This window comes from Panthera leo, chromosome E3 (assembly GCF_018350215.1).
Source record: "Panthera leo isolate Ple1 chromosome E3, P.leo_Ple1_pat1.1, whole genome shotgun sequence".
In the NCBI taxonomy this organism is placed as follows: domain Eukaryota; kingdom Metazoa; phylum Chordata; class Mammalia; order Carnivora; family Felidae; genus Panthera; species Panthera leo.
The window spans coordinates 40,168,125-40,184,916 of NC_056694.1; the positions used below are offsets into that span (position 1 = coordinate 40,168,125).

The 16,792-nt window shown below is 54.5% G+C and overlaps 1 protein-coding gene across 1 annotated transcript; it reads left to right on the forward strand.

Annotated features, from left to right (window-relative positions):
• The first annotated feature begins 234 nt into the window (after nucleotides 1-234).
• LOC122209831 (serine protease 29-like) lies at nucleotides 235-2,216 on the forward strand. Its single transcript, XM_042922052.1, has 5 exons — nucleotides 235-295; nucleotides 506-686; nucleotides 809-1,074; nucleotides 1,557-1,723; nucleotides 1,800-2,216. Exons 1-5 carry the CDS (start codon nucleotides 235-237, stop codon nucleotides 1,962-1,964), a joined length of 840 nt encoding a protein of 279 aa, XP_042777986.1. The 3' UTR covers nucleotides 1,965-2,216.
• Nucleotides 2,217-16,792: the final 14,576 nt, after the last annotated feature.

Here is a 16,792-nt window from a genome sequence, read left to right on the forward strand (position 1 = left end):
CCTGACACCCGGCTGCCTTTCTTCCCCAACCTCCACCCCCCCCCCCCCAAATGGAGCACTGCCCAAGTCGCCCGCCCACTTCCGGTGGCCAAAACATAAAGGACCTCGGGGGCCCCCAGAGCAGAGACCCGTGGAGCCTGGCAAGGTAGGGGCGCTGTCCCCTCTCACACAGCTGCAGAGGCCCCTGGCCCCCTCCGGCCCTGAGCTGTCCCTCCGTGCCCTCTCTCTTCGCAGATGCTGTGGCTGTTGCTTCTGACCCCTTTCTTCTCAGGGACCTGCGTCGTGGGGAGCCCAGGTGAGTCCTGACCCCACGGGAGTCCTCCCTTCCCAGAGGCTCCTGTAACCTTGTCTCCAGTTCCAGTCGCTTGGGGGCCTTGGAGGTGCCTGTCTCTGCCCTCGGGGGGGCCTAGGTAGGGACGGGGCTCGGCCCCGGGCCCCAAGGCCTGGCCTCCCTCCCCCCTCATGTTGCTTCCCAGCCTCCCTCCCCCCTCATGTTGCTTCCCAGCCTCCCTCCCTGGAAACGAGCTGGTGGGCATCGTCGGGGGCCACAGTGCCCCCCAGGGGAAGTGGCCATGGCAGGTCAGCCTGAAAGTCTACAATTATAACTGGGCCTCCTGGGTGCACATCTGCGGGGGCTCCCTCATCCACCCCCAGTGGGTGCTGACCGCCGCCCACTGCATCTTCCGGTGAGTCCGCTAGCTGCCATCCAGCTCTGGGTGAATCAGGAGGTGTGGGAATTCGGGCTCCAGGCGGGGCGGAGGGGGCCACCCTCGAAGGACCCGCCTCCATGGCTTCTTTGCGACCCCAGGAAGGACGCCGACCCGGCAGCCTACCGCATCCATGCCGGGGACGTGTACCTCTACGGCGGGAGGACGCTGCTGAATGTGACCCGCGTCATCGTCCACCCCGACTACATCAAGGTCCAACTGGGTGCGGACGTGGCCCTACTCCAGCTGTCACACTCTGTGAAATACACGGATAACGTCAGGCCTGTCAAGCTCCCGTCGGCCCTGCTTGAAGTCACCCCAGAGGACGAGTGCTGGGTGACCGGCTGGGGCACCGTCATGGTGCACCGTGTGTACGGGGTGGGGGTTGGTAGGGGTTCGGGGCCGCGCGAGGCATTTCCAGACCTGGCCACATGGAGAAGTCCTGGCGGGTGGGCGGCTGCAGGTTCTGGAAAGGAATCGCCTTCTGACACCCTCCCCCACCCACCCCGTGTGCGCCCCAATCGGGAGATCCGACCCCAGAGGCTGGAGGGTCCCTGAAGCACAACTGAGCTCGGGACCCAACACTGTGACGAGGAAATTCATATTCTTAGTTTTTTTTCCAACTTATAGGAAGATATTGGGGGGGCGGGCAGAAACCCTCACCCCCCCCCCCATTTTCTTTCCGGTCCTTCCAACTAAAGGCAGAATCCACCCCCCGGGTATTAGGAATTTAGAGGGAGATGGGAACCCTGCACCCTGGGGTCCCCACGGTAGCAATCCGGGTGGGAACGCAGGCTAGTGGCCGACAGCGGGGCCACGCTCCAGCCTCCGGTCACGTCTCTCCCCCAGAGTTGCTGCCTCCGCCCTACCGTCTGCAGCAGGTGGCGGTGAGCGTGGTGGAGAACCCCGTCTGTGACCAGCAGTACCATGACGCCACCAGCCACCACTTGGCGGGCAGGAAGATCATCCAGGACGACATGCTGTGTGCGGGGACCGAGGGCCGGGACTCCTGCCAGGTGAGTCCCAGCCCATCCCGGCCCCCACCCCGCGCTGGAGGCCAGCCGGGGCTCAGTGCTCTCTCTCCTTCCTCAGGGCGACTCCGGAGGCCCTCTGGTCTGCAACACGACGGGTGCTTGGCACTTGGTGGGAGTGGTCAGCTGGGGCGACAGCTGTGCCGTGAGAAACCGTCCCGGGGTCTACGTTCGCGTCCAGACGTACGTGCCCTGGATCATGCAGCAAATCGGGAGGGGCCTCTGACCAGGGCCTGCTGGCCGTCTGCCCGGCTGGGCCCGGAGGAGTGACGCCTTCCTCCCCCCAGAGCCTGCTGCTTCAGCCTCTGCGCCCCTGTCCCTGGCCTGGGCTCCGCCTTCCTTCTGGCCTCCTCAGTGTCCGGGACTTCCCTGACTGCTGGGGGAAGGAGCAAGAAGATGCCAGGGGGCGGGCGGGAAGTCCCTGGGGCCCAGGGTGCCTCGCTGTGCTGTCTGTCAAATTAAAGAGCTTGAGGAATGACCAGAGTGCAGTCAGTCTCTGTGGAGTGGGCTCTCCGTGGGAGCGTGTCGGCCAGCCTCGAGGTACAGGGGGCCGCGCTGGGGCTGGTGTCCTACCAGGCTTGGCAAGGGAGAGTGAGGATCTCAGGGTTGGCTCCGCTCTGCGGCCACAGCCAACAGCTCTGTCCTGCACCAGAGGCCACCACGTGGTTCCAACCTTGCATCCTTCCCTCCTTCCATCCCCCATCCTTCCAACCATCCATCTGTCCATCCCACTTCTCTCGTAAGGCAAGGTCTCTTCTGGGAATTAACCAGTTGCCACGCAAAAGTGACCTGGATATGATGCCAATTTGTCCTCCCCTTTAGGGACGTGCTTGCCCATCTGGGTACTTTCAGGTGAGGGTCTTCGCTGGCTCCCCAAGGGGAGTTGGGTATGAGCTCCAGGTTGGGAGCCCCTGGTTGGGTATGAGCTCCAGGTACTGGGCAGCAGCCGGAGAGAAATGCCCGGTAGGCAGCCGGGTGAGGGGCTGGAGGCCACGGTGCCCCAGAGCCATGATGTGTGTGCGCTGCAGGGTTAGGGGGTGCTCTGAGCCCATGTGCTGGGCCAGGGTGGGTCAGGGAGGGCCCATTCACCTGCTGTGCAGGGGGGAGGAGGGAGGAGGGAGGAGCTGAGGGGCAGGCTCCGTGGCAGGCCCCACCTGCTCCTTCTGGGCACCTGCAGCTATGGCTGTCCCCACCATTTGTGCCCCGTGGATCCTGCCCCGTGGACTAAGTGGCCGGCTCTGGGCCGCACAGGCCACAGCAGGACCAGGGCGGCCCCGGGTGGCCTGTCTGTAAACCCACGTTTGTTTTTCCTCGTCACGCGGACAGGGGTGGAGATGGGTGTCCCCCACCTCCAGGAAGCCCTCCCCGGTTCCCGGGGGGCACACTGGCTCGTCTCCTCTGTCCTCCAGGAGTCGGGTCTTCGGGGCCACCCCAGAGGGTCCCAGCTCGAGGCCCAGAGTGAGCCAGGAGACAGTCAGGCCCTCGTGACAGGCGTCTGTGCCTGCCCACATTGTACATGTCCCTGCCACTGTACCCGCTCGGGGTCCCGTGGTCTTCACCGCAGATCAGATGGGCACAGCCCCCAGCTGCCCAGCTCAGAGCAGGCGCTTCCTAACTGTCCGCCGTGTGGCCAGGGCCTGATGACAGAGCTGATTAGGGGCCCTGGGAGGGGGCTGGACTTGTCTGCACCCGGCCCCGGCTTGAGACAGAAACTCTGAGGGTCATATGTGCCCCCCTCCCAATGTCTCTGGACACGGTGCCGTTTCTGCCCCCTATTTGACAGGAGAGCAAACTGAGGCACAGGGAGGGGGGTCCTGTCCCTAGGTGCCTTCCTTCTCTGGCCCCGGGGATGCCCTCCCAGACTGCTGGGGCCTCTGGTTGCCCAGGGGACATGGGTCACGTGGGCCCATGTGGTGGCCTCCGCAGGGGGAACCCTCCTCCTTACCCCCACCCCCCCACACTAGCCGCTGACTCGTCTCTGGCTGCCCTTGTCCCTGACCTTTCCTGGTCTCGGCTGTGTGGGTTTGGTTTCCAGGCACACGGGAATCCCCCACCCCTGCCCCACCCGAGGTGCGATTCATCTCTGATCTGCAGCTCTGGGCGTGAAGGAGCCTAGTCCCGTCTTTCCACCCTCACCCTGACCCCTCGGAGCCTTTCCTTGCCTTTCCTTGCAAGACGCGCCTCCCTCCACACCTCATCCAGCTCGAGGCCTACTCAGGCCTCAGAAAGTTCTAGAACTCATCACCCCAACAACGGACAGTGACAACTCCTGGGTGGGATGAGGGAAGGTGGAGGGAGGACGGATTTCTTGGTTGTTTCTTTTTTTTATCTTAACACGTCCATATCCGCCAAGAGTTTCCAGGGGGCACGTACTACACTTGTCATAAAAATAACTTCCAGGTTAAGAAGAAGGTGCGTCCTCCCTGCCCCCCTGTGGCGAGGTCTCACGTCACATGGCAGCCGAGGGGGTCTGATGGGCAGAACCGGGGCCTGGTCTCCCGATGCCCCTCTGGCCCCTACCCTCGCTGGGCCCCTTCCCTGAGGGCTCGACACTCACCAGGGGAAGGTCCTGCCTCGGTTCTTCCACAGCCCCCCTCGATGTGAGGTCAGTTCTAGAAGGAGTAGAGCGCACGTGTGTGAACAACCGAGAAATCTTCAGTCTACACGCACAAACACCTCCGACTGCAAAAATGTTATGTCCAGAATTCGTGATCCCCAAAGACCACCAGGGAGCCGAGTCCGATGCAAATGGAAAGAGCCTTTATTCGAGCTAGCTCGAGCTCAATCCCCTACCTGCACGGACGCAGCAGTGAGATACCAGGGAGAGAGAGTGAGTTTCAAAAGGACAAAGGTTTTACTGGGGCCTAGGGGCAGTTGGTGAGGTAATGGCTGTGGCCTCAGCCGATTGGCTGGGGAAGGGTCCGAGTCCTGTGAGGCAGGTGAGCCGGAGGTTACTCAAGGGGAGGAGACGTGGTCAAGGTGAAGGACACAGAACAAGATGGAGTCGGCCGGCGTAGGCCCTTTCATTCATCCCTTGTCATGTAGCTTTCGGACCCAATCATGGGACCGGCTGCATTTATGGTGACAAGGGCAACAGAGTTTGGAGGTTTATGCAAAGTTCTGGGAACCAAGTGTCCCTGGGGTGGCTCTGGGAGGTCTGATTAAGTACTGTCCCCGAGCCGGTGTCTATGATCTGCCAGGTGATGTTTTGGGGGCGTGGGGACTCCCGGCAGCATGAGCAATGACATGCAGAGTTAATAGAGTTATGAATATTCGGTGGGTGAGCTTGAGCGGGTCGTGTTGGTCCCGATTGAAGGCTCATCGCGTGACAAAGTCCTTCCGGAATGAGGAGGGGTCCACTGGCCGAACGTGGGTGTGATGGACCCAGGTCGCGATGCCGTCTACTTTGAGAGCGGTGGGGGTTGTCAGCACCACGATGTAGGGTCCTTTCCAGAGCGGCTCGAGGTCTCTCGGTGGTGCCTCTTAATGTAGACCCAGTCTCCTGGCCTGTACTGATGAGTTGTTGGGGTCGGGCCAGGCTCGTAGATGGCACAGAGGCGCGGCCAAATGTCCTCGTGCGCCCTTTGGAGCCCTCTCAAGGAAAGAAAAGGTTCTTGATCTTTAAACTAAAGGTTGGGAATAATAGGGGGTGGCCTGCTAAATATGATCTCGTAGGGAGTAAAACCCAGTGTAAGGAGTGTTCCTAACCCGGTAAAGGGCGTACGGTAGGAGAGTCACCCAGTCCCCGCCAGTCTCCATGGTTAATTTGGTAAGGGTCTCTTTTAGGGTTCGATTCATTCTTTCTACCTGTCCTGAGCTCTGGGGCCTATAAGCACAATGTAATTTCCAGTTTGCCCCCACCGCCTTGGCTACTGCCTGTGTTACCTGCGAGATAAAAGCTGGTCCACTGTCTGATCCTACCATGGCAGGAAAACCAGACCTAGGTAAGATGTCTTCTAGTAGCTTCTTAGCCACCGTCTGAGCCGTTTCATGCTTGGTTGGGTATGCCTCCACCCAGCCAGAGAAGGTGTCCGTAAATACGAAAAGATATTTATAACCGTAATTTCCTGGTTTGACTTCAGTGAAGTCGACCTCCCATTGGGCTCCTGGTCTGGTGCCTCTGAGCCTGGTTCCTTTTTTATTTGATGTGGCCCTCGCGTTGGTGAGTTGGCAGGCCTTGCAGGCAGATACAACTTGCTCTATTCTGGTGTCCTGTTGGTGAATCTTGATTCCGGCATGTCGGATTAAGTCTTTTAATTTTCGGGCCCCCATGTGAGTAGACCGATGCATGTGCTCTAATATTGAGACTCCGAGCCGGTCTGGCAGCACGAGCTCCTTGTTAGGTGTATACCACCGTCCCTTTATCTCCTGGGCCATGGGGGGTTTCTTGATCCGCTGTAACTCCTCCTGGGAGTATTTGGGCAGGTCTGGTAAAATGGGTCTCCCCAATCCGGTAGTTGTTAAGCCGTTGTCCAGCTCCCAACGTTAGCGCCTTGGTGAGGGCGACGAGCTCTGCTCACTGGAGGGTAGAGCCTTCGCCCATATGGTGTCCGTTTCGGTGACCACCGCTGCACCCGCATACCTGTGTCCGTCTCGCACAAAGCTGCTGCCATCAGTGAACCAAGTAGCCTCGGCATCGGGGAGGGGCCGGTCGGTCAGGTCCGTCCGGAATCCATGTACTCGTTCCAGGATTCCGGCACAGTCATGTAGTGGAGCACCTAGGTCAGGGTCGGGCAGCAGGGTTGCAGGATTGAGGCCTGCACTGGGGTGGAACCGTACACGTGGAGGGTTGAGTAGCAGGCTCTGGTAATGAGTCACACGTGTGTTGCTCATCCATCTAGCAGGAGGCTGTTTCAGGACCCCTTCAATGGCGTGTGGGGTCATGATCCAGATCTCTTGTCCTAGGGTCAGTTTGTCTGCGTCCTTGACTAGGAGTGCTGTTGCCGCAATAATTCTTAGGCATGGCGGCCAACTGGAAGCCACTGGGTCGAGTTTCTTGGACAGGTAAGCCACCAGGCAATTCCAAGGGCCTAAGGCTTGAGTTAGAACCCCTTTTGCTATTCCCTGATGTTCGTCTACAAAGAGGTGGAAGGGCTTCGTATTGTCTGGTAGGCCCAGGGCTGGGGCACTTAGGAGGGCCTTTTTTAACTGATTAAAGGCAGTTTCTTCTTTTTCAGCCCATTTAAATGTTTTCCCCTCTTTGGTAGCTTCATATAGGGGCCTGGTGATCTCAGCAAAACTCTCTCGCTGCGTATGTGAGCTTTCTTCGTGGATGCCCGGTACCCTAAGGCCCCCAGGGTAGCCAGCAGGTCCTGGGTCCCTCGCTCACAGTCTTTGGCCGTGTCGGCAGCAATCAGGATGTCATCTACGTACTGTAGGAGGGCGAGGCCAGGGTGCTCCCTTCTGTACTCACCCAGGTCCTCGTGTAGTGCCTCGTCGAAGACGGTGGGCGAATGTTTGAATCCCTGAGGTAGCCGTGTCCAGGTGAGTCGCCCACTGTGGCCCACCTCCGGATCATGCCACTCGAAGGCCAACAAGGGTTGGCTCTGGGGTGCCAGCGGCAGACTGAAGAAGGCGTCCTTTAAATCTAGTACCGTATACCAGACCCTGGAGGGCGCCAAGGAGCTCAAGAGAGTATATGGGTTGGGAACAGTTGGGTGTATGTCCGCGACCCTCTTATTTACTTCCCGGAGGTCTTGTACCAGTCAGTAGTCATTTGTGTGAGGCTTTTTGACCGGCAGTAGGGGGGTGTTCCAGGCAGACTGGCAAGGAACTAGTACCCGTAGGCTTCGTAGTCTCCGGATGTGTGGCTGGAGCCCCTCTGGGCCTCCTGAGACATGGGGTATTGTTTGATCCTTACCGGACTCTCTCCTGGCTTGAGCTCTACCAGGACCGGGGTCCTGGGAGCGGATAGTCCTATCCCCGCCCCCCCCATCTCTGCTCAAACCGAGGGGAATTCTTGAAGCCATCTGTCTATATTATCCTCTCTCGGGAGCACCTCCTGGTGGAGGCGGTATTCATCCTCCAGTTTCATGGTCAGGACCTGGATGGGGTGGCCTTTGCCATCGGTGACCTGAGGCCCCCCTTGTCTGAAAGTTATCTGAGCTCCAATCTTGGTCAGTAGTCCCGTCCTAACAGCGGGTAGGGGCATTCTGGTATTACCATAAAGGAGTGGGATTCCAGGCCCGTTCCCAAATCTACTGTTCTTCAGGTAGTCCATGAACACTGGCTCATACCAGTTGCCCCTTGTACCCAGGACTTCTTGCTGGCTCGTTTTCCTTGTGGGGTGCGGAGGACCGAATGTTGTGCTCCGGTGTTGACAAGGAAGTCAACAGGGGTCCCCTCCACTTTAAGAGTTACCCTGGGTTTGGGGAGAGGGTCCGAACCCCGACTCCCCTAATCACTCAGTTCATCTAGCTCTAGGACGTTTACTCGAGCAGTCTTGCCTCCCTTCCCGCTGGCCCTTTTTGGACAATCTGGGGCCCAATGCCCTATCTCCTTGCAGTATGTGCACTGATCCTTCTGCAGCCTCTGCTTCCTCCCCCCAACCCCCCCTTGGAGGTTCCTTTACCTTTTCTTGCGTCGTCTGCCAGCTGCCGGAGACGGCGGTATCGTTCCTCGGGGAAGTCAGCAGTGGTAGCTAGTAGTATTCTGGCCAGGTCTCGAGTCTGCTTACTGCTGGCAGCCGCCGTGGCGCGAGCCTGCTTGTCCTCAGGAGGCTCCCGGTTATTATATACCTTTTCGGCTACCACGAGTAAGCCCTGCAGACTTTTTCTCCTACTCTATCTATTTTCTGTAATTTTCTCCTAATGTCTATGGCCGATTGGTTTACAAAGGCCATGATAACAGCTGCCTTGCTTTCCAGAGCCTCTGGATCCATGGGGGTATAGGTACGGAATGCCTCCATGATCCGTTCTAAAACGGCAGCCGGAGATTTATACATTTCCTAACTTGGCCAAATTGGTTGGCTTTCTAGCAGCCATTCAGAGACCCCCCATTAGAGTCTGGTGGTAGACCCGGAGCCTCTCCTTACCTTCTGCTGTGTTGAAATCCCACTGGGGCTGAGTTAAGGGGGGGAAGGGGGCATCTATCTCAGCCTGGTTGGTGGTGGGATTCCCGTCTGCGCCCGGAACTAGTTTTCGGGCCTCATTGAGGATTCTTTCTCTTTCTTCAGTCGTGAACAGGACCTGCAAAAGCTGCTGGCAATCGTCCCACGTGCGCTGATGGGTAAAAAGAACAGAGTCTAATAAATCAATAAGCCCTGCCGGTTTCTTGGAGAACTTAGGATTCGGAGCTTTCCAATTGTAGAGGTCACTAGTGGTGAAAGGCCAATAGTGATGGGGCCGATTCCCCTCCGCGTCTGGGGGTCCGGTGGCTCGCAGGGGCAGAATAGTGGAGTCGGCAGCAGAGGCGGATTGTTCCCCCTGAGCCCTTTGTCTGGTAAGGGTGGGCTTCCCACTGGAGCGTTTCCGCCTCCCGCTCTCAGAACAGCGTCTGTCTCACCCGAAGGGGAAGGATGGTGTTCTTCCGGCAGCCTAGAGGGGTTATATGGGGGACGAAAATTAATTCTTCTTCAGTCCCCCCCTGCAAAGCAAGAATGGGTTTTGGCTCCAGAGGGAGTGGGGCTAGGAAGGGCTTAAGCCAAGAGGGTGGGTAGAGGGGTAGTCTGAGTCTGTCCCATAACGTCCGTCAAGTAAGTCCACAGAACAAAACAGAGAAACACAGAAACAGACGAACAGAGGACCCTTAGAAATTCTTCCAACTCCATGGAAGCAAAACTGAAAGCCAGCTTAGACCTTTGAGGGGATTCCACGTCCCTCCAAAACTGATGAGGGGATTCCACATCCCTCCAGAAGGGAGGATCGGAACGTCTTCCGAAACTCCCGGCCCATGGTCCTCCAGTGCGTCCACTTAGACCTCGTCGGGCACTACCAGAATTCCAGAAATGAGCTCACAGAGAAAAGACGGAATGAACAGACACTAACAGTGGCCAGTTAGGCTCTCTGGGTCAGGGGTCCCTCGGGGGTCTTGGAGACCCCGGGCCAAGCCCCCAAATGTTATGCCCAGAATTCGAAATCCCCAAAGACCGCCAGGGAGCCGAGTCCAATGTAAAAGCAAAGAGCCTTTATTTGAGCTAGCTCGAGCTCTATCCCCTACCTGCACCGACGCAGGGGTGAGATACCGGGGAGAGAGAGCGAGTTTCAAAAGGACAAAGGTTTTACTGGGGCCTAGGAGCAGCTGGTGAGGTAATGGCTGTGGCCTCAGCCGATTGGCTGGGGAAGGGTCCGAGTCCTGTGAGGCAGGTGAGCTGGAGGTTACTCAAGGGGAGGAGGCGTGGTCAAGGTGAAGGACACAGAACAAGATGGAGTCGGCCGGCGTAGGCCAGTCCTTTCAAAAAGCACACAAAACGGCTTGCGCCAACTGTGAACAACAAAGTGTTGACGCATCTGGCTGAAAATCTCTGAATGAGGAGAAGAAGGCCAGAACTCTGACAAAGAGGCACCGGGCTGCCAGAGGAGACACCCCCCCAGGCGGCGCAGGGGATTCCAAGCGAGGCCAGAAACGAGACGGGTGCGGGTCTCGAGCCGACACGGCAGAAGGACGCTGTTTGCTAGAAGACCTTCAAAAATTAAGGATCTCGGGGCCCCCGGTTGGCTCAATCGGTGGGGGGTGCGACTCTTAACCTCAGGGGCCTGAGTTCGATCCCCACGTTGGGCGTGGAGCCTACTTAAAGATTAAAAAAAATGAAAAGGACGTTAAAACTTGAGGGTCTGTTGGGTCTTTTCCCCATAAAGTGGTCGTATTACGTCTTCTTTAAAAACTTTTACTGCTTATGTATTCATTTTGAGGGAGACCAAGAGACAGCATGAAGGGTGGGGGGGGGGCAGACAGACAGAAAGAGAGAGAGAATCCCAAGTAGGCTCCGCAGGGGCCGATGCGCAGAGGCCGACGCGGGGCTCCATCCCACTGACCGCGAGATCGTGACCCGAGGTGAATTGAGAGTTGGACGTTGCAACAGGGCAACGGAGACCCCATCCTGAGTAAGGCAGGGACAAGCAGGGGTGGATGGCCAGGGGCAGGGGTTTCTGAACGGGCCTTCGCTAAGAGGGGGCATCTGGGGACTCGTGCCAGAACCAGCCCACAGGGCCTCTGCTGCGGGCTGTGGGGAGTGAGGTGGGGGGTGAGGCAGGGGTGGGGTGAGGGGTTTTCATCCCCGGTGAAGCCTGATGAGGTGCCAAGGGCACATAAAAGCCTTGAGGGCAGAGAGAGAGAGGTCTCCTGGTCCGAAAGTCTGTCAACTTGAACAGTTGAGCAGACGCCAGGTTTTGTCCAGCAACAAGTGGAATTAGACAGTCCATGTCAGGACAGAGAAGACAGAGAACTTCCACTGATTAAAAGGAGTTTTGGCAGCGGCTTGGGAATATTCCTGAAAGCCTCCATTCTGAGGGAGACCAACAAGAGAACGCTGGCTCTAATCGCCATAATCATTGACCCAGGAAACGAATGAGGGTGTAAGTCCCCCATACAGTTACAGTAACCGGAATGTATTAGGAAAAACAGTAACAGGGTGTTAGATTCCCCTTTGTTAGGGATGGCCTGTGTCTTTTTGTCTCCCCACCACCCTGGGTTAGGTCTTGGAACACTTGTATATATGGCTCAGGGTTGTCTGCAACTGTGCTCAGGTCCTTTTGTTTGCTTAGAATATTGCAACAAAAATGGACCCTTCATGGGACCAAATTCACCATGAAGCATTTTAGTCAATAGATACATTGAATGTGCCTTCCTTTCGAGGGGATGATATTTCATCTCTGACAATCCTGGGTAAGGAGGGCATGAGGGTCTCACAGGTGGCTTTTCCTGAGAAGAGCCCTCAGAGGGCAAGTCTGCAAGAACCTGCTTTTCTCAGTGCCTTTAAGGGCCAGAAGGTTGGCACCTAACTTACAGGTCTTACATAAGGAAATTGGGACCATTTACCCTCTCTTTTACAATATATATCTAACTTTAAGACAGTACTGATTGAGTGCCGCCCTCAGGAGACCAGGAATCTCTATTCGACAAGAGGATCCTTTGAAGGATTTTCTAAAATAATGTGCAGATCCTCTGAACTTGAGATCCACGACCTACAATTTGACAACAGTAACGGAAATAGCAAAAAGGGGAAATGAATGATCCCCTGGCACCTTTTCTGTGCTGTGTCTGTGCTGGTCCTATAGCTGAGTCTGGAGGTACTGATCATGTATTCCTATTGGATCGGCTCCCATCCTCTTGATGGGCAAGATCTTTAACTGATCTTGGCAGAATCCACAGTGTACCTCCCGTCAAGATTCAAACTGACCTTGCAAAACTTCTCCCTGGAATTAATATCTTTTCAATGACGAAGGCCTTCAAGGCATCCACACCATAATAGAATGTTACAAGGCTCATGGTCTCATGATCCCCTGCAGGAGTCCACATAACACCTCTATTATACCTGTGAGAAAACCCAACTGCTGTGGATAGTATTTTGTCTAGGTCTTCCGAGAAATAAACAGCACTGTAATCCCTCGACATCCCCTTCTTCCCAAACCTCACACTCTACCAACATGCACTCTTCCTGAAAGCAACGTTTTCACTCTAAACGACCCATGTGGTGTAGTTTTCAGCATTCTAGTTGATAAGGACAGCCAGTATCTTTTTACCTTCACGCGGAGGGAATGACAATGCATCTGGACTGCAACCTCCCCGGGTTCCACAGAGTGCTTCATGTTTCCCACAAACCTTAAAGGCTGATTTGGATGATGGTAAGTGTTTTTGCAGGCTCGACTTTGTTACAGTGTGTAGATGATTTGCGTCTCTGCTCCCCGGCTCGTGCCTCTTCACACGAAGACAGCACCCCCCTGGGAAAACTTATGGTTTTAAATGCCCATAAAGTCTCCAAAGAAAAGCTACAGTTTGCTCAAACTCAGGTTAGGTATTTAGCTCACCTGTTCACAGAACAAGGCCCACATCTGGATCCAGGCACTCTCGACGCATCCACAATCTCTCACAACTTAAATCTAAGAGCCAATTACAAGGCTTTCTTGGACTGCCTGTCTACTCTCAAAACTGAATTCCAAACTTCTCTCTTAAGGCTCAGCTCAATGCAGGCTTTCAGATACCTGGGCATATCTGAAAAAGTAAAAAAAAAAAAAAAAAAAAAAAAAAAGTAGTCGTTACTTCAAAAGCAACATTAGCGTTAGACACAAAGGGATGGTGATGAAAGGTTTAGGGAGAAAACATACGATTTCATGGTGCTGTACCCATGGTCCTGTACCCTCATGGCTCACAAATTATACCCTTTAACTTGAGGCTTTGTTATATGTAAATTATACCTCATTAAAGAGAGTTTCAAAACATAAAATACTAGAAGCAAATGTTGCAAAGTTCCTTTCAAATCCTGAAGTGCATTGGTGATATGAGTCTGTCTGCCCATGTCTCAAAAATCCAAAATAATAAGACATTTAAAAAATTAGTAACAGCAGAGTAAGCAGACCCTGAGCGCACCCTGTCCCATGTGTTCAACTACATAATATCCACATCCAAGTCCATGAACCAGAGAGCGATCCAAAGACTGGCAGAAGAAACTCCACACCTAAATAGAGAGAAGCTGCACCAGAAAGGTTAGGAAGGTCAGAAAGGTGGAGGCTGGCTGCCTGCAGAATGGGCAGAGAAAGTGAGCCCTCACCCCAGGGAGCTCACCCAGTGAAGACTAATCTCCATCACATTTGGCATTAAAACCCAGAGGGGCTGAATTCCCTTGAGTTGAGATCCTGGAGCTTTGGAGGTCAGCTGACCCAGCACTGGGTGATCCAGGAGGATGACTGCTAGCCGGGTCCCTGCCTGTGTAGAGAGGCAGTGTCAACGTGGCATTTTACACAATGCCGAGGCAACAGGGACAGATGTATTCATGCTGATTCCTGAGTGTGTTGGAGGACTGACTTCTCCAACAATGAGGGAGCTCACAGGCACCATTATTCTCCCCCAGCCTCCCAGAATAAGCATAGAAGCACCCACCAGAGGCTGAGGCTGCACAGACACTTGCTACCTAACCCGTCAGCAGTGCGCCAGTCCCAAGGGTTCACTGGGGGACTCACCACACCGAGCCTGCTGGTCTCAGGGCAAACATTCTTAAAACCACAAGGGCACCCTGTCCGACAGGCTGCATGCATAGCTGTCACAGCACGCTGCGTACATCTGCACCTCACCCAGCTGTACATATCCAGGCACCATCATCTGTCTCACCCAGCCACATGTCCCCAGGCACTGACATGCTCTGTGCATATCCTCACGCCCCTAGCTTCCACCGCTGGTCCACAGCCCCCAGCCACCAAAGGACATCGGGAAATCTGGCATAGGACTAGTAGCCCTGTGCCATTTTGCTAACACTCCTGCCCTGTGCCCAAGTTACCCAGCGGGCATACCACCCCACAGCTGGCCTGCCTGGGTCCCACTGACACCCCTGAGTGTAAGCACAGCCCACAACAGGCACGCAGTCAGTGCAGACCCCTGCAGTGAAAGGAAAAGTAACCCAGACACAACAACAGGGAGTGAGCGATACCCACGCGATATCCTCCTGAAGGTCCAGGTCCTATAAATGGAGACGTGCACTGCTCAGGACTCCGGGACCTCTCTTTCAGACCGTCGTTAATTTCAAGATCAGAAGGCACAGCTGACTTTCTTAACACAGAGAAACAGACCCAGAGAGACACACAAAATGGACACACAGAGATGTTTATCCACAAGGAAAGACCTAGTCAACGTCACAGTGAGACATCTAAGCCAAAGAGATGAAGTAACATACCTGATACGGAATTGAAAGCAATGATCATAAGGATACTCACTAGAGTTGTGAAATGAGTAGAAGAGTGAGACCCCTGACATAGAGATAAGAAATAACACAGTACACATCGAAGACACGATAAAGGAGAAACACGCTAGCTGGAATGAACAGAGGGATGGAAGAAGCAGCCGAACAAACCAGTGACCTCGAAGACTGAGTGTTGGAAATGAATCACACTGAACCAAGGAGAGCACAGGATTCTGCAACGTGAGATGAGCCTAAGGGAACTCAGTGACTACAGGAAAGATAATAATATTCATATTGTAGGACTCCCAGAAGGAAGAGAATTTGGGGCCGAAAATTTATTTGAGGAAATAATAGCTGAAAACGTCCCTAATTGTGTAAGGGTTAAATTGTACTGAGCTAACGCTTAGCTTGAAAGATAACAACTTTGTTCTGACCCTGAAGGTCAAAAGATAACAACCTTGCTTTTACTCTTGTAAATCATACTTCATACTCTTGTGAATCAGGCTTTACCAATGAAGGAAACAAAACCTCAAAAAGAGCATCAGAGACAAGGTCAAGGAGATCCACCGGTTGAAACTTAGTGGCAGAAAGTCTAAAATAATCAACTCATTCGATAACTGTTTCTGACTCATCTGGCAACTGTTTCTAACTCATCTGGGAACTGTTTCTCTGTTCTGTTCCCAGATAACGATAAAACGATGTAATCGGCTTTAACAACTCTGTACCCTGGCTGTTCGGGGCCATGCTCTTGACAAGAGTGTCGGTCCCGATCGGTCGGCCACACTTTTAACAAGAGTGTTGGTCCCGATCGTTCGGCCACACTCTTGTGAAGAGTGTTGGTCCCGATCGGTCAGCCTTGCCTCTCATTGTAATAAACTTTGTTGCAACTGTCACTGGTGCCTGTAGCATTCTGTTTCAGGAGTCGTGTGGATGCAACATTTGGTGCATTGGCCGGGAAAGTTAAAGGTCTGCAACAGGGCCCTTTCTGCGGATTGCTCTGCCGACCCCTGGGAAGAAGCTCGGGATTGGGAGAGACATTCCCTTACAGGACCGTGATATCAGCATGTTTTCAGACGGCAGTAATTTTGTATTTCAAGGGCAAAAGTATGCCAGTGCTGCAGTGATGACAGACCATGAAGTTTTATGGCAACAGACCCTTCCCCCAGAAACTTCAGCCCAGCACACAGAGCTCATCGCAGTAACAAAAGCCCTAAAACTTGGAAGAAACAAGTCAAAAGTGCCTTGGAGCTACCGATCTTGACAGAGCCCTTGCTTCCACCGGAGCCCAGTTACACTCCTAAAGATTTGGAGTGAATTTCAAGAAAAGGGGGAAGTAAGATGCCGGGACAAAAGTGGTTTCAGGATCCTGAAGGTAAGATACTCTTCCCCGTGGCACTCGGGTGACGGGAGTGCTGGAGAAAAGAGAGACGCTCTCCTGCTCCAGGAGCCTGTAAATCCGGGACCATTTCAGACCTGAACCCTTCCTTGGAGGAAGACAATGGCTTTCTTTGTTGAATTGGATGAAAGCTGTGAATGGAACATCCCTGCCCATCTGCCGAGCTTTTCATGACTCTAGGACACAGGTGGCTCAAATGGACAATCCCGCAGAGTTAAACCTGTGTTCGGTTTGGGGTTATGGGTTGCCCTCCGTTCCCAGGGCAGCAGAGGCACTATCTGTCTGTGCCCCATCTCCTTCCTCTACCCCTTTGTCACCAAGAAGCAAGGAAAGAAAATCTCTGTGAAAGTTGTAATGCTGCTAAGACTGTTGATGAGATGTGTGACTGTTTAAAGTAGATAAAGGTTGTGATTCCCACCCTCCTGTGACATCAACGTGCAGCCGCTGGTGATGAGGGAAGGAAGGAATCCAAGTTCACATACAGGCTGGGTTGCATAGGTCGCTGGAGGGATTGCCCACGTTGTGCCCAGGCCAGCCCAATGTGGCTGCGTGTTTGGAGCTGCACGCCTGTGGCCGGCAGACGGTGGGCGTCTTAACTCCACCGCTAGGCACCGTCACCTACTCCCCATGGCTGTCCATGCCTCTACACCAAGCCACCGAGGGCACTTCGTCTCGGGAGAGAAGGAGACGCTAAGCCTGGCAGGAAAAGTGTGTAATTTAGAGAAGGAACCAGAAAGTAGGAGACAGGTGTGTTGAAAGTAGAAAAAGAAAGATGTTGGACAAGAAAAGGGGCAATATGGAGGCCGGGTCTAAAGTACCGGTGCTGGGAAAT

Excerpts from the sequence above, each read along its gene's own strand:
- LOC122209831 (XM_042922052.1), top strand. The coding sequence starts at position 235 with ATGCTGTGGCTGTTGCTTCTGACCCCTTTCTTCTCAGGGACCTGCGTC. Across the intron at positions 687-808 it reads GCCGCCCACTGCATCTTCCG|GAAGGACGCCGACCCGGCAG; the intron begins GTGAGTCCGCTA and ends TTGCGACCCCAG. Across the intron at positions 1,724-1,799 it reads AGGGCCGGGACTCCTGCCAG|GGCGACTCCGGAGGCCCTCT; the intron begins GTGAGTCCCAGC and ends CTCCTTCCTCAG.